This window comes from Marmota marmota, unplaced genomic scaffold (assembly GCF_001458135.2).
Source record: "Marmota marmota marmota unplaced genomic scaffold, marMar, whole genome shotgun sequence".
Classification (NCBI taxonomy): Eukaryota; Metazoa; Chordata; class Mammalia; order Rodentia; family Sciuridae; genus Marmota; species Marmota marmota.
This window is the reverse complement of record NW_025999982.1, coordinates 10633227-10652936: the sequence shown is the minus strand read 5'-3', so window position 1 is coordinate 10652936 and position 19710 is coordinate 10633227. Positions and strand designations below refer to the sequence as shown.

Here is a 19710-nt window from a genome sequence, read left to right as displayed (position 1 = left end):
GTGCCACCGGCAGGGACCAGGCCCCGCCCTGCCCCAGCGGACACTGAGGACAGTGGCCCGACCCTGGGGTGCTGGGTCCTGCTGTGCACGCCTCCTGCCTGTCCTGCGGAGGCACGCCCCCTCCCGCCCTGACCCCTTGGGGGGCCCAGGCGGGGCCCTAATCTTCGCCAGCGTCGCAGCCATCGTCTATGCCGCGTCCCTAGCTCTGCGAAGGACAGGCCTCGCGCAAGGACTCCGGTGGACATCTGAGGTGGCCTGAGCCCTGCCGCGGCCCCCTGCCCCTATCCTGGACTTTCTCGCGCACCGACCTCTCGCTTATTCCATCTCGCGCCCCACTTTCCCTCGGTACCTTAGGATTCATTATCGACCTTAGACCCCTCTCCCATCCTGTCGCGTGATCCGAGCTTCTTAGGACTTGGTCTGGTCGACCAAGCCTCACGCCCCTCACCCACCTGGTCTCCACTGTAGGGTGTCTGGGGCCTCGCGGCTCTCCAGCAGCCTTTCTTTTCCTGTTGCTCTTATTGTAGGCGTGCTTAGCCCCTGACCCTCTCCTCATAGCGCCTTGCACTTATACTCCACCATCAGTTCTCGGTGTCTCTAGCCTCTGGGGCTCACAACCCAGTGTTTCAGCCCTTAGAAATAGCACCCCTTTTCATACACACTCGGATTTCCCTTCCCAGTCCCCCAAACATACTCTGGCTTCACACACACCCTTCCCAGAACCTTGGGATTCTGCCTGTAACTAAGAGGCACCCTGCCCCACTCACTCCATGCTGCAGGCCTTTGTGATCTTCCTTTTTTAATCCCTAAATTTTGTGATCTCAGAACAAATACCCCAGTGTTCCTCTGCCTAGCTCTGGCCCCACCCAGCCTGCAGCAGGCTACTCCTGGGCCCAGCTTTACCCCACCCAGCCCAACAGCTGTTGCCACATTTGTTTCCCCAACTCTTGGGAGGCCTTGATTTTTCTGACCTCCCCTCTCACTTGAGCTTGCCTGTTCTCTTTTCCTTGTGTCTCAGGTGCCAGGATGGTGGGGGAACTCCGCTACAGGGAATTCAGGGTGCCCCTTGGGCCTGGCTTGCATGCCTATCCTGATGAGCTGATCCGCCAGCGGGTGGGCCATGATGGGCACCCTGAGTACCAGATTCGCTGGCTGATCCTCAGGCGTGGAGATGATGGGGAAGGGGCCTCCAGCCAAGTGGACTGCAAAGCTGAGCACATCCTCCTATGGATGTCTGACGATGAAATCTATGCCAACTGCCACAAGATGCTGGGCGAGGATGGCCAGGTCATCGGGCCCTCCAGAGAGTCTGCGGAGGCTGGAGCCTTGGACAAAACTGTGCTAGGGGAAATGGAAACTGATGTGAAGTCCCTGATTCAGAGGGCCCTTCGGCAACTGGAGGAGTGTGTAGGCACCATGCCTCCTGCTCCTTTGCTTCATACTGTCCATGTGCTCAGCGCCTATGCTAGCATTGAGCCCCTCACTGGGGTCTTCAAAGACCCAAGGGTTTTGGACTTGCTCATGCACATGTTGAGTAGTCCTGATTATCAGGTTCGCTGGAGCGCAGGCCGGATGATACAAGCCCTATCCTCCCATGATGCTGGTGAGGGACAGTATGGGGAGGAAGGGAAAGCAGGAGAGGGGCTGGGTCGGCTCAGGGACTCACAGGACACTGTGGCGGGAGCCTCTGACCTCATCAGTACGTAAAAAAGATTCTGTTGCCCTTCTCATAAAAGTTTGAAAAAAAGGAGGGGGTCGGTGTAGGGTGGGGGCAGGGGCATCTCTGAAGAAAGAATAACTCTGAGGAACCTCATATTAATTGACTTTCTGTGCAAAGCAAGAGTCTGGATTTTAGACTATTACAGATTGTGGGTGTGGGTATGGGTAAGATAGTAAATTTTGGCTTTTGAAACATATCAACAAATCATGTCATTCCTACTGAGTGGTAGCAAAGGATTTTTATTTTATTGAGTGTAAACTCTTAAGAGAGGTGTCTGGGAAGAATGAGTTAGGAAGCAGTTACTGACTGGGATGTGGGTTACAGGGACCCGGACCCAGATCCTTCTGTCATTGAGCCAGCAAGAAGCCATTGAGAAACACCTGGATTTTGACAGCCGATGTGCTCTGCTAGCTCTGTTTGCACAGGCCACGCTCTCTGAACATCCCATGTCTTTCGAGGGCATTCAGCTACCTCAGGTATCCTGTGGGGGCATGGGGTAGGGGAGGTTGTGAGCAAGATCTGAGAACCAGGCCTTTGCACCTGTCAGAAGACAGTGTAGAAAGAGGAACTAAAGCTGACAAGGCGGGTGAAAGCCAAAGTTTATATCCCACAGGTCCCAGGAAGGCTGCTCTTCTCTCTGGTGAAGCGGTATTTGCATGTTACTTTTCTCCTGGATCAGCTGAATGACAGTGCTGGGGAACCAGGAGCCCAGAACAACTCTGCCCCTGAGGAGTTGAGTGGGGAGAGGGGCCGGCTGGAGCTGGAATTCAGTATGGCCGTGGGCACTCTGATTTCTGAGCTTGTGCAGGCCATGCGTTGGGACTGGGCCACGAGCAGACCAGGGAGCCTGGTGCGGTCTCCCTGTTCCATCTTCCAGCCTCAGCCTGCAGATGCCAGTCCAGGGCACCTCTCCACCCAAGCCCAGCGCTCCTTCAGGAGGTCAAGACGGTTTCGCCCTCGATCTGAGTTTGCAAGTGGCAATACTTATGCCTTATATGTGCGGGACATGCTGCAGCCAGGCATGAGAGTGCGGATGCTGGATGATTATGAGGAGATCAGCGTTGGGGATGAAGGCGAGTTCCGCCAGAGCAACAGTGGTGTGCCCCCCGCGCAGGTGAGAAGCACTGTGGCAAGACACTCTTCTGAATTTTATTGGTTGGATTTAGCTGTGCCTTTTTGTGGCCCTTAGCTTGGCAACCCACTGGGAAAACCCTCAAATCAAGATGGTAAAATGGGGTCAGCAATTCAAAGGGAGGTTATTTGAAGGGCTAAGACTATCTGGGTATCAGAGGCTCACACCTAGGAAGAAAATGATATAGTTACCTTCTTCCAAAGGTCAGTATCAGGGAGATGGGGTGCTTGAGGTCAGGTGAAAGTATAGCAATGTAACCCATCAAGCATAGGCTGGCAGGAGAAACAGCCCATCCCAGAAGAGCAATGTATCTTTTGGGTATATGTACATGCTTTTCATATGCCAGTGTTTGGCTACTTAGAAGTATTTCCAAACTTGGTCAGGTGGTCATACTGGAGTTGAGTCCTCATCGTTGGGAATTAGCCAGTCTTAGTGAGCCTTCTCCTCCTTTTCCCTCATTTTCCCTCCATCATCCAGGTGCTGTGGGAGTCAACAGGCCGCACCTACTGGGTGCACTGGCACATGCTAGAGATCTTGGGATTTGAAGAAGACATTGAGGACGCGGTTGAAGCTGATGAGTACCAGGGGGCAGTAGTCAGTAGAGTCTTGGGCGGAGGTGAGCTCAAAGAGGAATGTAGGGATCAGCCCTGAGCAGAGGAATGGTGGTCTGGCTGGGTGGGCAATGACGTGACTATCCCACTGCCCATTTGCACAGCACTGCCATCCTGGCGCTGGAAGCCTATGACTGAACTCTATGCTGTGCCTTATGTGCTGCCTGAGGATGAAGATGCTGAAGAGAGTGAACACCTGACCCAGGCCGAGTGGTGGGAGCTCCTCTTCTTCATCAAAAAGTTGGATGGACCTGATTACCAGGAGGTTTTCCAGATCCTACAGGACAACCTGGAAGGGGAGGTAGACACTCAGGGGATGAAGGACATTGTTGCAAGGGCTGGACTGTGACAGACATTTGGAAGGCTCCAGATGGCCAAAGGAAGTCATGAGACAAAAGAGCCACTAGGGAGGAGTCTGGAATGTCCAGAGATGCAGATGTGGGTAAAATGTTTGGGAGGAGCCAGCTACCAGCCTTGAGAGGTTCAGGGTGGAGAGTATGTGTGCAGGGGAGATCCCTGTCCCTTCCAGGTTCTCCCTGGAGCCTTTGCCCTTAGAGCTATCTTCAGTTAGACCTTCTCCTTGATAGCACGTTCTAGATGAGGAGATCCTGGCTGAGCTGGCTGTACCCATGGAGTTGGCCCAGGACCTGCTGCTCTCTCTGCCACAGCGACTTGATGACAGTGCCCTAAGAGACCTGCTCAACTGCCGGGTTTACAGGAAGTATGGGCCTGAGGCCCTGGCAGGGCAGCCAGCTTACCCATCCTTTCTAGAAGCCCAGCAAGATGTGCTCCTGCTGAAAGCCCAGGCTCAGCCTCAGGAGTCAGAAAATGCAGCCAGAGTAGAAGGTGGGTGTCAGGCTTACCACCTAAAGCAAGTGGGCATTCTTTTTTTTTGGGGGGAGGGGTACCGGGGATTGAACTCAGGGACACCCAATTGCTGGATGCCTGCATTCCCAGCCCTTATTGGTATTTTAATAGAAACAGGGTCTCACTGAGTTGCTTAGTGCTCTCTGTTGCTGAGGCTGGCTTTGAATTCACGATTCTCTTGTCTCAGCCTCCCTAGCCACTGGGATTATAGGCATGTGCCACTGCGCCTGGTTAACAGGGCGTTCTTAAGGACTCTGCTGCTTGTTGTGCAGTTCTTTCTGGGAAAGACGGCACTTTATTTAGTGAGAATCCAAAATTTAGAGATAAGCAATAAGTGGAGAAGTAGACACTGTACTTCCCTTAAAGAATAAAGGATGGGCTGGGGTTGTAGCTCAGAGGTAGAGTACTTGCCTAGCACATGTGAGGGACTGGGTTCGATCCTCAGTATCACATCTAAATAAATAAATAAAGGTACTGTCTATCTACACCTAAAAAATATTAAAAAAAAAAAGAAAGAAAGAAAAGAAAGCCAAGTGTGGTGGTATAAACCTGGAGTCCCAGCTACTTGTGGACTGAGGTAGGAAGATCATTTGAGTCTAGGAGTTCAAGGCCAGCCATGGCAAGATAATCAGTCCACATCTCAAAATACAAAAAAGGATAATGGAGGACGTAAAGTTAGAACATTGTAAGAGGTTTTTGAGGCCTAAAAAAGTCCTGACTTTTGCCAGGTATGGTGGTACATGCCTATAATCCAGTAACTTGAGAGGCTGAGGAAGGAGGATGGCAAATTTGAGACCAGACTGGGCAATTTAATGAGACCCTGCCTCAAAAAAAAAAGTCCTGTGATTGTAGCTCAGTGGTAGAGTGCTTCTATTTAGAGAGAGAGAGAGAGAGAGAGAGAGAGAAAGAAATTATGAAATCTCCAAAACTAACTTACAGGAGGAAGACCAAAAAAAGTCAGGCTCAGCATGTGGCTCAGTGGTAGTATATATGCTTGGTATACACAGTGCCCTGGGTTCTATCCCTAACATGGAAAGGGAAAAAATCAAAATCATTTTTAGGAGACATTAGAAGTAAAGATTGAGTGAGAGTAAAGAATCTGTCCTTTTCTGAGCCTCTGCATCACTAACAGTGACCAATTCTTGTAACACCTCTTCCTATAGTGAAGGAACTCCCACCTCAGAGCCCCAGTGCTTCCCTGCAGTCTCTGGTGGAGGGTTTGGGCCCAGCTGGGAAACTCCTTGTGGATCTGGAACGAGCCCTGAACTCTGAGGGACCCCGGGAGAGAGAGGTCAAGCCATTCCTGCTGCAGCTCCAGCGGCAGCCCCAGCCCTTCCTTGCACTGATGCAGACCTTGGACACTCCGGCTACCAACAAGGCCCTGCATCTGACTGCGCTGAAGTGAGGAACTGGTGAGAGGTGGGGATAGGCAAAGGGCCTCAGGCCAGCTGTGCATCTCTGCCTTCTGCCCCTGCTCCTAGAATCCTGACGCAGCTGGTGGACTTCCCCGAGGCACTGCTGCTTCCCTGGCACGAGGCCATGGATGCCTGCATGACCTGCCTGCGGTCCCCCAACACTGATCGAGAGGTACCCCTGCCCTGCTCCAGGGAGATGCTGGGAGGGAGAGGACACAAGGCAGCCACTGGTGAGGCAAACCCCCTCAGCAAGGAAATGATGGAGCCTTTGTGCTCTTGGTTGAAGTTTTGCTTTCTTTTTTTTAAGTTGTAGATGAACACAATATCTTTATTTTATTTATTTATTTTTATATGATGCTGAGGATTGAACCCCGTGCCTCACACATGCTAGGCAAGTGCTCTACCACTGAGCTATAGCCCCAGCCCTGAAGTTTTGCTTTTAAAATTGAATTTTAGCTAGGCACGGTGGCACCTGCCTATAATCCCAGCAACTCAGGAAATTGAGGCCAGAGGGTGGCAAGTTCAGTCAGCCTCACCAAATTAGTAAGACTTATGTCTCAAAATATAACATGAAAAATGGCTGGGGGTATAGCTCAGTGGTAGAACATCCCTGGGTGGAATCCCCAGCACCTAAAGAAAAAAGTTTAAAATTTAATCTTATTTTTTTTAAATAGGTTATGCATTCAAACAGTTCACAAATCAAAATGATATAACAAGGTATACATTGAGAACTCTTGCTCCCACTTGAATTTCTGTCACTCAGTACTCCCCCCACTTGTATTAATTTTATGTATCCTTCCTGTGTTTCCTATGCAAATATAAACAAATAAGAGCTTCAGTGGTTCCTTTTTTGGCTGGTTCTATGGGGTAAAGAGGTGCAGGAGACAGGGGGCACACCACATTACAAGTGTTCCCTGCAAGAGCTACAGAGAGGTCCTGGGCACAGAAGGCTTTAGAAGGGATCAGAGAATTAGGGTCATGGTGGCAGTAAGTGTCTACAGTCCACAACTTTTGCTATTACTCAGATTTTAATTTCTAAAAGGGTACCCCTGAGGGAATATACACAAATCCAGTTCCTTTTGGGCCCCACCAAGCCCTTCCAAGTGACTGAACTTGGGGCCTGAATATTTCAAAACACAGACCTACAATTCATTTTCAGGATAGGTGGGCCTGAATGAGAGAATCCAGGATTTCTCTCTGTACCTGTTGTCACCATACTCAGTAGCTTAGAACCCCAGGATGGCAAGATGTCCCTTGGCTCTTTCCTTTTTGGCTTGCTTTTGGTTCTCTAACTCCACCTAGCTTTATGTCTCTCCCATCCCTGTCCTTATACTTCGTCACTCTGTCTCGTTCACTGCAGCACCCCCAGCACCCAGTACATAATGGGTTTTTACCACTGTGGGTGCCCTTCTGGCCTGTTCCCTGAGTCCTATATTTATGACCCCCTTGACATCGCCATCCCAGGTGCTCCAAGAACTGATCACCTTCCTGCATCGCCTGACCTCAGCAAGCAGGGACTACGCTGTGGTGCTGAATCAGCTGGGAGCCCGAGATGCCATCTCCAAGGCCCTGGAAAAGCACCTGGGAAAGTTGGAGCTGGCTCAGGAGCTGCGGGACATGGTGTTCAAGTGTGAGAAGCATGCCCACCTCTACCGGAAGCTCACCACTAACATCCTAGGCGGCTGCATCCAGGTCAGGAGGAAGGGCAGGATGAAGCTTGTGGGTTCAGAGCTGCCTAAGAATACAAAATCCAGCAGTGGCTGGGAAGGGGCTGTGTTCCTGAAGCTGGGAACAGCAGATGACTCAAGTGAGCCTGGGAACATTTGTTCCCTGCCCTCTCTTCCCACCACTGCTTGAGCTTTCCTCCATCCATATTTCTGTGTGTCTTTCCACATTCCTCCCATACCTCTTCTCTCTGATGTTCCGGCTGCAGATGGTGCTGGGCCAAATTGAAGACCACAGGCGAACCCACCGGCCCATCAACATCCCTTTCTTTGATGTGTTCCTCAGATATCTGTGCCAGGGTTTGTACCTGTCCCCCAGTTGCTCAACATCCCCACACCTATACCATTTCCCCTCTGTACTTGTCTGGCTGTGACCTCCACTTCTTTCCCAGGCTCCAGTGTGGATGTAAAGGAGGACAAGTGCTGGGAGAAGGTGGAGGTGTCCTCCAACCCACACCGGGCAAGTAAGCTGACAGATCGTAACCCTAAGACCTACTGGGAGTCCAGTGGCAGTGCAGGCTCCCACTCCATCACCTTGCACATGCGTCAGGGTGTCCTCATCAGGTAATATGCTCCTGTGTATATGCTTAGTGACACACCTGGGCTTTCTTGTGACTTCCCTGTGTTGGAGAATGCACCATCCCTCTGAATTTGGTGAGTCTACAAGGACATGAGAGGTTCCAGTTCCCATTGGATCTTCCTTCCCACTCCTAGGCAGCTAACAGTGCTGGTGGCTGGTGAAGACTCGAGCTACATGCCAGCCCGGCTGGTAGTGTGCGGGGGCGACAGCATCAACTCTCTTAACACGGAACTCAACTCGGTAGGAACCCCTGTGCCATTAGCCTATCACTTGCAGATCTGCCCTCCTATCCTGCCCTAATCTCCTAACTTCCTACCTGTTTTGAGCCCCATAAAATCAGAGTCCTTTATTCCTGTGCCTATGTGATGGCATCAGGTCTCAAGCAGTGGGGGTGGCATTAGGGTCCCTTTTATTTTTTTATTATTTTTTTTAGTTGTACATGGACACAATACCTTTATTTATTTATTTGTATGTGTTGTTGAGGGTCAGACAGAGTGCTTTACGTGTGCAAGGCAAGCACTCTACCACTGAGCCACAATCTCATGCCCTAGGGTCTTTTTTTTTTTTTAGGAGCCCCATGTCCCAGGACTATAGGAGGAAGGGACACAGCTAGGAGATTGGTGCTGATATAGGTGCTTTCAATACTCCCATCTACATATGCAGAGGTGACAGTCCTCTCTATCCCTTGACAGGTGAATGTGATGCCCTATGCCAGCAGGGTGACTCTCCTGGAGAACCTGACCCGCTTTTGGCCCATCATCCAGATCCGCATAAAGCGCTGTCAGCAGGTGTGACTGGGGGTATGGGGTTCTGAGGCCCTGCACTTTGTGGATCTTGAGCCTGGCTCTCAGGCAGCTCCAGGGGTGAGGATTGAGGGCATAGCCAACCCTAGCCCAACCCAAGAAGGGTATGGGCAAATGAAAAGAGTCCTGTGTCTGTTACAGGGTGGCATTGACACTCGCATTCGGGGGCTGGAGGTCCTGGGCCCCAAGCCCACTTTCTGGCCAGTGTTCCGGGAGCAACTGTGTCGTCATACACGCCTCTTCTACATGGTTCGGGCACAGGCCTGGAGTCAGGACATAGCAGAGGACCGCAGGAGCCTTCTGCATCTGAGTTCTAGGTATGTGGAAATGTAGGTGTGTCTGTCTGTGCAGAAGGTCAGATTATCACAAATGACTAACAGGCTGGGTTCTAGAGAGGCCATGAGTTAGGGCTTTAATACAATTGGGAAGAGGAAAAAAGGATAAAGCAGTTTCCCCTCTGTGCCAGGATGGGATGTACCAGTTAGCCCAGGGCAGTTATTAAATACCAAGAGGGGCTCTGGCCTGGGTGCTGAGGGCAAGCTGACTGGGCAGATACTGGGCAACTTAAGCCTCAAGCCCTACACCTTCCTTCTGCATTCTCCTCCCCAGACTGAATGGAGCTCTGCGCCAGGAGCAGAATTTTGCAGATCACTTCCTCCCTGACGATGAGGCTGCCCAAGCACTGGGCAAGACCTGCTGGGAAGCCCTGGTCAGCCCCCTAGTGCAGAACATCACCTCACCTGGTAATCATTCTGACACCTGGCCCCACCAAGCAGCTCTTTCTTGCTCTAACCTAGAAATACCTGGGTGGGCTGAGGATGTGGCTCAAGCGGTAGCGCGCTTGAGCCACATTGCCTGGCATGCGTGCGGCCCGGGTTCAATCCTCAGCACCACATACAAACAAAGATGTTGTGTCCGCCGAAAACTAAAAAAAAATAAATAAATATTAGAAATACTTGGGATATGCTCTTGGTCCTTTTGGTTCCTATGTTTGTCACCCTGGTCCCTTCCTCCCCACCCAGTGTCTGCCCAAGTGCTAACCAACACTGTAAGGTCAGTGGAAGCCTGCTGCCCCTCTTCCATGTGTCATTCGTCCTATTGCTCTCTCCCGAACTCTCAATTCCCCAAAGACATGCCACGTGTTGACTTATTTTTCTCGTCCTCCAGATGAGGATGGCATTAGCCCCTTGGGCTGGCTGCTGGACCAGTACCTGGAGTGCCGGGAGGCTTCTCATAATCCCCAGAGCCGGGCAGCAGCATTCTCCTCTCGTGTGCGTCGCCTTACCCACCTGCTAGTGCATGTGGAGCCTTGTGAGATGGCCCCTCCAGTGGTGGCCGCCCCTCGGCCTAGTGAGTACTGGGGATTCCAATAGCAGGTCTAGTTAGGAGCATTTCCTGGGCCCCCACTCACATGTTAGGCTTGTATTAGGCCATCCAGGAACATCATTTTGGAGAGCAGCCTGTCTGAGGCCTTAGGAATCATCCTTGGGGACCTGAGGGGCTGCCCCCTTCTTGCCTCTGCCACTTTCTCTGTCTCCACAGAGGGCAGAAACAGAAGCCATGACTGGAGCTCCTTGGCCACCAGAGGCCTTCCAAGCAGCATCATGAGAAATCTGACCCGCTGTTGGCGGGCTGTGGTAGAGGAGCAGGTGGGCAGGGGCAGGCATGGGTTGAGGGACACTGTGGTGGTGGCATGATCAGTGCCTCTTCACGTTCCTGTGCCTTCCTTCCAGGTGAATAACTTTCTAACCTCATACTGGCGGGACGATGACTTTGTGCCACGCTATTGTGAACACTATTATAACCTGCAGAAGTCGAGCTCTGAGCTGTTTGGGCCACGGGCAGCCTTCTTGCTGGCGCTGCAGAATGGCTGTGCTGGAGCCTTGCTCAGGCTCCCTTTCCTCAGAGCTGCCCATGTAAGCCACTCTCCCACACCTCTACCAGGCCCCTCCCCTCTGACTTTCCCCTCCCTGCCTCCCCTAAATGACCCACCCTCCATTCCCATTCTGTTTGAATATAACCATGTTTGGTTTTTTTTTGTGTGTGTGTGTGGGGGGGGTACTAGATTGAACCCAGGAATGCTTTACTACTGAGCTATATCCCCAGTCCTTTTGATTTTTTTTGAGACAGGATCTCGCAGAGTTGCCCAAACTAGCCTCAAACTTTCAGTTCTCCTGTGTCAAGTCTCCCAAATTGCTGGGATTGCCGGCCTGTGCTGCTGTGCATAACACATTAGAAGTTTTTTCCAGTGTTGCTCCCTGCCCTCATATTTTGTTTGTGCATTGATACCACCTGGTGGATGTACTGTGATTTACTTACCATTCTCATTCTTTCAACAAGTATTTAAAAGCATTGGGCGTCAAGCAGTGTGATGAAAGGTAAAGGAAGAATAATGAGCAAGACAGAGGGCCTCATTTAAGGAACACACACAGCAAATGTTAAGCAAATCATGAACATGACAAACACCCTGGAGAGCAAGGTCCAGTGCAGCAGGGTAGTGGCGCTGTGGTTACTTGAGTTGCTTCTGGTTCTGTTTTATCAGTAATACCACAGTGTACCGTCTTTGGCCATATAACCGATTTCCTCATTTAAAATTACTGTTATTTGAAGCGGGCACTGTGGCATATGCCTATAATCCCAGCTACTCTGGAGACTGAGAGGCAGGAGGATCACAAGCTGCCTATCTCAAAACAAAAATTTTTAAAAAGTAATAAAAAGAAGGACTAGGGATGTAGTTCAGTGGTAGAGTGCTCCTGTGTTCAATCCCCAATACCACAAAAATAAGAAAATAAATAAAATTACTATTGTCTGATTTTTAGACACAAAGAAAACATTTTTCAAAATTGTTAATATTGCTAATTTGCACAGTTATTGATTTTATAAAATAGTTTTATAAAAGTGTTAATCAGGTTGGTGATGTACCTCAGTAGTTGAGCATGTGCTTAGCATGTACAAAAACCTGGGTTACATTGCCCAGCAACAACAAAATATAGGGTTGACCAATGGAGAGGATGCCAGCCATTCACATCTCCTTTCTCAGACCTTCTCACTGCTTCTGCTCACCTGCTCCCCTTGGCTGACTTGCTCAGGTTATCCTTACTTTCCCAACACCTAGGTGAGCGAGCAGTTTGCCCGGCACATTGATCAGCGGATCCAGGGTAGCCGGATTGGTGGAGCCCGGGGAATGGAGATGCTGGCACAACTGCAGCGATGCCTGGAAACTGTCCTAAATTTCTCTGGCCTTGAGATAGCCACCACCTTTGAGCATTACTACCAGTGAGTGTGGACCTAGGGAATAGGAGATGGAGGGACACAGGATGGTGGGTCAGGGCTAGCTCACAGAGCCTGGGAATCTGGAATATAGTCAGGCTGGAACCCTGGAGTAGGAAGCTGGTTCATGCTGGTACTCCCACTGAGATCTGGCCTGGGTTGTGTGTGTCATAGGCAGTACATGGCAGACCGTCTACTGGGCGTTGGCTCCAGCTGGCTGGAGGGGGCTGTGCTGGAGCAGATTGGTCCCTGCTTCCCCAATCGCCTCCCCCAGCAGATGTTGCGGAGCCTGAGCACCTCAGAGGAGCTGCAGCGCCAGTTCCATGTCTACCAACTCCAGCAGCTCGATCAGGAACTCCTAAAGCTGGAGGACACAGAGAAGAAAATACAGGTAGGTGCCAGGGAAAGAATGTACAAGTAAGAAGGTGGGAAGGGAGAAACATGGAGCTGGACAGAAGAGGCCCTCAGCATTTGGAAATCCTGTGCCCCTTCAGGTGGGCCACGAGGCCAGTGGCAAGGAGCATAAGAGTGGAAAGGAAGAAGATGCTGGGGAAGCAGTGGCTGCAGATGTGGTGGAGGGAGAGGAAGAGGAGAATGAGGATCTCTACTATGAAGGGGCAATGCCAGAAGTATCTGTGCTTGTCCTGTCCCCGCGCTGCTGGCCTGTCGCTTCCATATGCCATATGTTGAACCCTGGAACCTGCCTGCCCTCCTACCTGAGGAGCACTTTGAACCGATACTCCAACTTCTACAACAAGAGTGAGGAAGCAGGCAGAGGGACTGTGGTGGACTGGAGAGAGGACAGGCTGTTGGGGAAGGGCCTGAGGCTGGGGTAGACCCTGGGGTCAGGAGCTTTGGTGGGAACAAACATGGTCTTTAGGGATAAGACTCCCTCAGGCAACAGGGGAAGGGAGGTGGATCTGAGAAGAAAGGGTAGGAGCTGCAGTTTTGTCTGGGGTAAAGATGCTGTCAGACTATAGATCCCAGGAATCTGAGGGTAGTGGGGAGAAGAGAAAGAGGAGGGACCTGAGTAAGGCCACCAGAAAGGGCTTTCCCTGGGAGTAGGTATGTGGCTCCTTCTTGGTCAGTCACCTGTAGTTCCAAACTGCTAACTTCCCATTGAGGGCTAATCCGTGTTCTGGGCAGCAACCAAGGAGGAAAAGAAATTTAATCTACCCTCAGGTAGCTCACAGACTATTGGGAGAGACACTTCCCCTCTTAAATATTCCAGTTTAATAAGAGCCCCAGTCTTCTTACCTCACTGCATTGTTTCGTCTCTAAATAAAACGGGCCTAACACAGGAGTAGGCCCAGGCTGGCTCCCAGATACCTGAGATTCGCCAGAGGGGTAGATCAGAGAAAGCTGGGATCTGGAATTTCAGATTGGGACCCTCTGTTATCTATAAATGCTGAGGCCACGTGCTTTGCAGACATTAGCAGAAAGCAAACTTGGCCAATAGCGCACACTTCCTGAAACCCCATTCCTTCCTTTCCTCTCCCCTTTGTTTTCCTCCCTTCCTTGGTACTTCTCCAGGTCAGAGACACCCTGCCTTAGAGCGAGGCCCACAGAGGCAACTACAGTGGACGTGGCTGGGCCGGGCTGAGGTGCAGTTTGGGGACCAGACCCTTCATGTGTCCACCATGCAAATGTGGCTGCTGCTGAATCTCAACAATCTAAAGGTGGCCCAGCTCCTCTGCCTTTTCCCACTTTGTCCTTCACTTTTCTAAACTCTTCCCTTCATCCTCTTCCCTCCACTCCTGGAGAGGCCCTGAATGCTTTGTGCCTCTTCTCTTAAGGCGGTGTCTGTAGAGAGCCTGTTGGCACTCTCAGGGCTCCCTCTGGAGATGCTGAATCAGGCAATTGGGCCTCTCACCTCTTCAAGAGGCCCCTTGGATCTTCAGGAGCAGAAGGATGTACCAGGAGGTATACACTCAGGGCCAGAGGGCCTCTGTTCTGAGCTAGGGTCAGGTTCCTTGTGAGCCCCTACCAAGTGACCACCATTTATTTCAGGGGTGCTCAAGATTCGAGATGACAGTGAGGAACCCAGGCCAAGGAGGGGCAATGTGTGGCTTATCCCACCTCAGACATACATGAAAGCTGAAGATGAAGAAGGCCGGAACTTGGAGAAGAGACGGAACCTTCTCAACTGCCTTGTTGTTCGAATCCTCAAGGCCCACGGGGATGAAGGGCTGCACATTGACCAGCTTGTCTGCCTGGTAGGTAGTGGTAGTCAAAGGGATGTGGGTTTGGGGTGAGGGCAGCCTACAGAAGGTCCATATTTGAAGCATCTTGTTCACTGTGCAGGTGCAGCCTATAGATGTGTGAGAAGTAAGGCTGAGGTTCACCTAATGTGCTCAGGACTTCCTGTCCTCTCATGTGGTTGGTGTGGAAGGTGTTGTCTCTGACCTGTTTCTCTCTGGTCTCCCATAATAGGTGCTGGAGGCTTGGCAGAAGGGCCCATGTCCTCCGAGGGGTTTGGTCAGCAGCCTTGGTAGAGGGGCTGCATGTAGCAGCACTGATGTCCTCTCCTGCATCCTGCACCTCCTGGGCAAGGGCACGCTGAGACGCCATGATGACCGGCCCCAAATGCTGTCCTATGCAGTCCCTGTGACTGTGATGGAGCCCCACACCGAGTCCCTAAACCCAGGCTCCTCAGGCCCTAACCCACCACTCACCTTCCACACCCTGCAGATTCGCTCCCGTGGTGTGCCCTATGCCTCCTGCACCGGCACCCAGAGCTTCTCTACTTTCCGGTAGCCCTACGAATGGGGTCCATGATAGGTGAGACTGGAGCTTTTTACAGAAATAAAACATGGAGTTTGATTATGTGATCTGTCGTTTGGTGACTGCTAGAACTGAGATGGGCAAGAGGCTTTCCTGGATGGCTGGGAAAAGGATCCCTCTGGCACTGAGGCTATCTCCTACCATGCTAGGAGATTTGTCAAGATGAGGAAGGTGGAATGGGGAGAAAGGGAGAGGTAGTCAGATATGTCTTCCCAGTCCTCTCCAGCCAGTATTAAGGACCAGGATGGAGCTCAGCTCCTTCTAAGTGTGTATGCAGAAGCACTTTCATCTCACAGGCTGGAGACCCAAGCCCACCTCAGCCACTAGCCAGATGCTTTGTAACTTGGGTAGTTATCAGGCATGGTTTCATTTTCTTTGTTTCTGGTACTGAACCAGTTGCTGAGGGACTGACGAGTAACAGGTGTGGAAACATTTGACCCAGGGACAGCTTTGCCAGTGAGTTCCTGTTTGGTTGCCACTCCCAGCAGTAAGTAAAATTCACCCATTCCTTCCCTAAGGCAGACAGGAGATAAAAGATTCCTGTAGCCACTACAAGCATCCAAGAACCTGTCCTTTTTTTTTTTTTTTTGGATATTTTATTTAGAGACAGCATCTCAGAGTTGCTTAGCACCTCACTTTTGCTGAGGCTGGCTTTGAACTTGTGATCCTCCTGCCTCAACCTTCTGAGCCACTGGGAATGCATCATCATTCCTGGCTGTCTTTTATCCAGTGCTTTAGAATCTGGGTTGGAAGTAGATATGAGACTATAGCTGTTATTTCCTCCCATAAGCTCCTCTACATTGCCCCTCTCTTCCCATCCTCCTCTGCTTCCACCTCTCCTCTGGTAGAGCTGCACACACTGTCCTGGAATTCCTACCTCCATCTAGCCCCCTAGGCAAGCCTTGCTGCTGTTGGGGGGGGGGGGTTGCTGTACTCTGATTGGCTGCTCTGCCTCCACCCACATTGAGGCTGCACAGGGCACACTAGGGGACCCAATGCCAAGGGTGGAGTTATGCATCTTGGCAAGGACACTGGGGAGGAGGGAAGGAGTCCAGGGTTCTTGAAGCTCACCAGTGACAGGAAGAAAGTTATAAAAGAAAGGGAAGGATCAGGTGCTAAGGGAGGTCACAGACACTAGGCAGAAGGAATAGAGCCACTCAGGATTGAGATTAGGAACGGAGTCTATAAGGGAAAAAGAGGTCAGGGCCTGGGAGAATCAGAAATCAAGAGGAAGCAATGGAACAGAGGGCAGAGCGTCACCAAAGGACTGAGGGCTCAAATGCTTTGCAGTACTGGTTCCATGGTGCTTTTGGTAGGTATTACAGCAAGTGCCTGCCTATTGGCCCATGGCTGCCCTGGAGGGGCAGAGACCAGAGAACAAGCAATAGGCAGGGGCAGTAGTGGGCTCAGGGTATGGGGTTGCTGTAGTGTGTCACTTGGGTGCCTTTCCTTTGTAGCAGAGACCATGCCTTTTATTGGTCAAGACATCCTCTTGTTCTTGAGCTAGTGCTCAGGTACCAAAACTTCTCTGAACTCTACTCCTTGTGATGGCTAATGTGAATTGTCAGATTGATTAGATTAAGAGATGCCTAAAATTAAGATGCTTCTGAGTGTCTCACTGAGGGTGTTTGTAGGAATGATTTGCATGTGGGACAGCAAACTGAGGCCGAGACCCACCCTACTGTGAGGAGCTGTCCAGTAGGTTGGGAGCTTAGATGAAACAAAAACTGGAAGAACAAGGAAACAGCAGCAGACACAGCTCAATTCTTGAGAAGTTCTTCGATTGCTGTTGCAATTGCCTGAGGACATCAGTCACCAGCTCTTTTGCTCTTCCAAAGCACATTCTAACCAAGGACTCACCAGGGAATTTCCCAAATTGGGGCTAATCACTGATCCCTAGTGTTCAGAGGCTCCAGTTCTTGGACTGAGCAGGTACTGGTTCTTCTGGCTTTCCAGCCTGCAGATGATCTCTATAGGGCCCTTTTATAATCAAATCTATATCCTATTGATTTCTCTAGAAAACCATAATACACCCCTGCTGTGGGCTCTATAACCAGGCCAGTACACACCACGTCTGGACACAGAATGGGACTTTTTTGTATGGCCAGTCCCACCTGCCATCCTGCCACTGACTGCATGGGCTCCTGCATTAACTGAGCTGTACATCCTGCACTAGTTCAACCCTTCAAGCATTTTATAGCCACCAAACCCCTCAGTATCCTGGTTCTTCTGCAATGAACTAGGCCTCCATCCAGCAATTTTTTTTTTTGGGGGGGGGGGGCGCGGGGGTATGCTGGGGATCAAATCTAGGACCCTGTGCATGATAAGTGCTCTACCACTGACCTACACACCCCAGCCCTCCAAAAAAATTTTGTACCCACTGAGCCACATCCGTAACCCTTCCCCAACTTTTTTTGAGACAGGTTCTCACTGAATTGCTGAGGCTGGCTTTGAATTTGTGATCATCCTTCCTCAGCCTCCCAATCAGTTGGGATTGCTGGCATGCACCACCATGCCCAGCCAGTCCTTTAAAAATTCACACCACCAGCTTTGGCCCCAAAACCCCTGACTTTGGTACAGCACCTGTGTTGTCCACACTTTATAGCACACAGTCACCCACCCACTCTGGCCTAGGTGACTTGTGGGAATCCAGGAGAGTAGCTGATTTAGGTACAACCTACGCTGTCACCAGCACCAGGACAATCTGACCTCCTTCTCTGCCTTCAGGATCATCCATCCCATGAGAGCAGACAGTTTGCTTCACTTCTAAGATAACTCAAGAGTTACATTAGAGACTGGAGATTATGTTATTCTCATGCCCATCCCTGCTCCTTTGTGGGGCCATCCTCACAGGCACATATCTTAGATCGTTACGGCCCTTGGCACAGTGACACATGCCTGTAATCCCAGCAATTTGAGAGGCTGAAGCAGGATACAAGTTCCAGAACTATCTCAGCAATTTACTGACACTATCTCAAGATAAAAAGGCTAGAGATGGGGCTGGGGTTGTAGCTCAGTGGTAGAGTGCTTGCCCAGTATGTGTGACACACTGGGTTCAATTTTCAGCATCACATATAAGTAAACAATGGTCCATTAACAAAAAAAAAAAAAAAAAAAAAAAAAATTAAAAAGGGCTGGATATGTAGCTTAAGGGTAAAGCATCCCTGGGCTCAAATTCCAGTACAGGGGTGGGGGGATCCTATGGCAGTTACTTTCATCTGACAATCTCAAGACTTAAAGAGGAAAAAACACACATTTTGACTCCCTTTAAATAAAATGTCCCAAATAAGCAAATCCATATAGACAAAGAACAGATGAATTCAGGGGCACTTGTCTACTGAGCCACATCCCCAGCCCTATTTTGTATTTCCTTTAGAGATAGGCTCCCACTGAGTCACTTAGCACCTCACTATGCCCGGCATAGGGTTTCATTTTTGAGGTTTCAAAAATATTCTCACATTGTGGTAATAGTTGCACAATTTTGTAATCATACTAAAAACTACTGTTCATCTTAAACACATAAATTTTAAGGTATGTGAATTACATTTCAATAAAGCTATTACTCAAAACAAAAAACCCTCAATGAAATCCAATATCTTCTCTGGGTCCTTGCTGAAGGGTGACTGAAGGCCTGGGGTGGCCAGTACTTATTTGGAAATGTATGTCCTCTGATCACCAGTCATCTGAGAAACTCCCCACAACTCTAGATAAAGAATAAATTCTTGCTTTTCCAGCCCACCCCCCTTGCAGCCATGTGACCAAGGCCTGGCTAATCAGAACAAAGCAGGAGAAAGTGGAAAGTACATCTTGGTGGCACTGAGGCACCTCCACATCAATATTCTGGTTCTGAGAGAGTTACAGAGTATTTTTTTAATATTTATTTTTTAGTTATAGGTGGACACAGTATCTTTATTTTATTTTTATGTGGTGCTGAGGATCAAACCCAGTGCCTCACACATGCTAGGCTAGCACTCTACCTCTGAGCCACAACCCCAGCCCAGAGTATTTTTAATGACTAGACTTTATCCCTATCTTCTTTCCCCCAATTTGGATCTTCTCTCTAGCATTCTCAGTAGTTCTGATACTTAGATAGTTTTCTGCTTTTAACCAGCCAGAATCCATTCACTGACTTTAAAAAAAAAAATAGGATTGTCACACATGACACCAGGGACCCTGTAGCACTCTCCTGGCAAGGCAAACTATACTGGTAGCTATGATCCTAGGCTTACAATCAGGGGAGAGGAGCATTTCAGCTTCCATTTCTATCATCAGGACATCTTTCTCCCATTTCAGAGACTTCAAGCAATAGATATGGTTCTTTTTTTAATTTTCCCTTTTGTGGTACTGGGGATACTTTACAACCAAGACACATTCCCAGCCCTACCCTACATTTTTCCTTGGGTCCTGAGGATTGAACCCAAAGGTACTTTACCACTGAGTTAGATCCCTGGCCCTGCCTTTTTTTTTTTTAATTTTGAGACAGGCTCTTCCTAAGTTGTTTAGTGCCTCACTAAACTGCTGATACTGGCTTTGAACTTGTGATCCTCAAACCTCAGCCTCCCCAGCTGTTGGGATTACAGGCATGTGCCACTGTGCCCAGTTCAGCAAAGCTTTATGTCCCTACCTCCTATTTCCTCTTACAATCAAAACCAAGTAGTTCTGTGGGAGTGGCTGACCCTTTAAATAACTGTCATCTTTTCAGGACCCAGATTTAAGTAGGAAAAGAGTCTGATCTGACTTTTCACTTGTGGAAGATGTAGGGTTGGTTGTTTATCCCTGTAAGTGTGGCCCACTAAAAGAGTTC

The 19710-nt window shown here is 50.0% G+C and overlaps 2 protein-coding genes across 8 annotated transcripts in view; both read left to right on the top strand.

The window, feature by feature from the left end:
• Positions 1–16179, top strand: part of Mrpl2 (mitochondrial ribosomal protein L2) — a 21122-nt gene extending 4943 nt beyond the window's left edge. Inside the window, 2 exon segments of the mRNA XM_015487761.2 lie at positions 7944–7948; positions 16154–16179. The gene's annotated coding sequence lies outside the window, so the exon portion shown is untranslated.
• Positions 113–19634, top strand: Cul7 (cullin 7). 7 transcript variants are annotated; one of them, XM_048805333.1, is made up of 26 exons: positions 113–250; positions 1019–1699; positions 2045–2196; positions 2334–2834; positions 3330–3468; positions 3568–3764; positions 4051–4309; positions 5494–5731; positions 5812–5917; positions 7210–7437; positions 7679–7769; positions 7862–8033; positions 8184–8289; positions 8742–8837; positions 8994–9169; positions 9462–9595; positions 10020–10202; positions 10395–10501; positions 10586–10768; positions 11968–12128; positions 12297–12513; positions 12617–12881; positions 13656–13801; positions 13919–14045; positions 14133–14338; positions 14556–14953. In XM_048805333.1, exons 2-26 carry the CDS (start codon positions 1027–1029, stop codon positions 14877–14879), a joined length of 5187 nt encoding a protein of 1728 aa, XP_048661290.1. In that variant the 5' UTR covers positions 113–250; positions 1019–1026; the 3' UTR covers positions 14880–14953. The 7 variants fall into 7 exon arrangements, 5 of the variants coding, with proteins under 5 accessions (XP_048661290.1, XP_015343243.1, XP_048661289.1 ...); XM_015487757.2 differs by having other exon boundaries at positions 135–345; positions 1019–1603; XM_048805332.1 differs by having other exon boundaries at positions 135–345.
• The last annotated feature ends 76 nt before the right edge of the window (positions 19635–19710 follow it).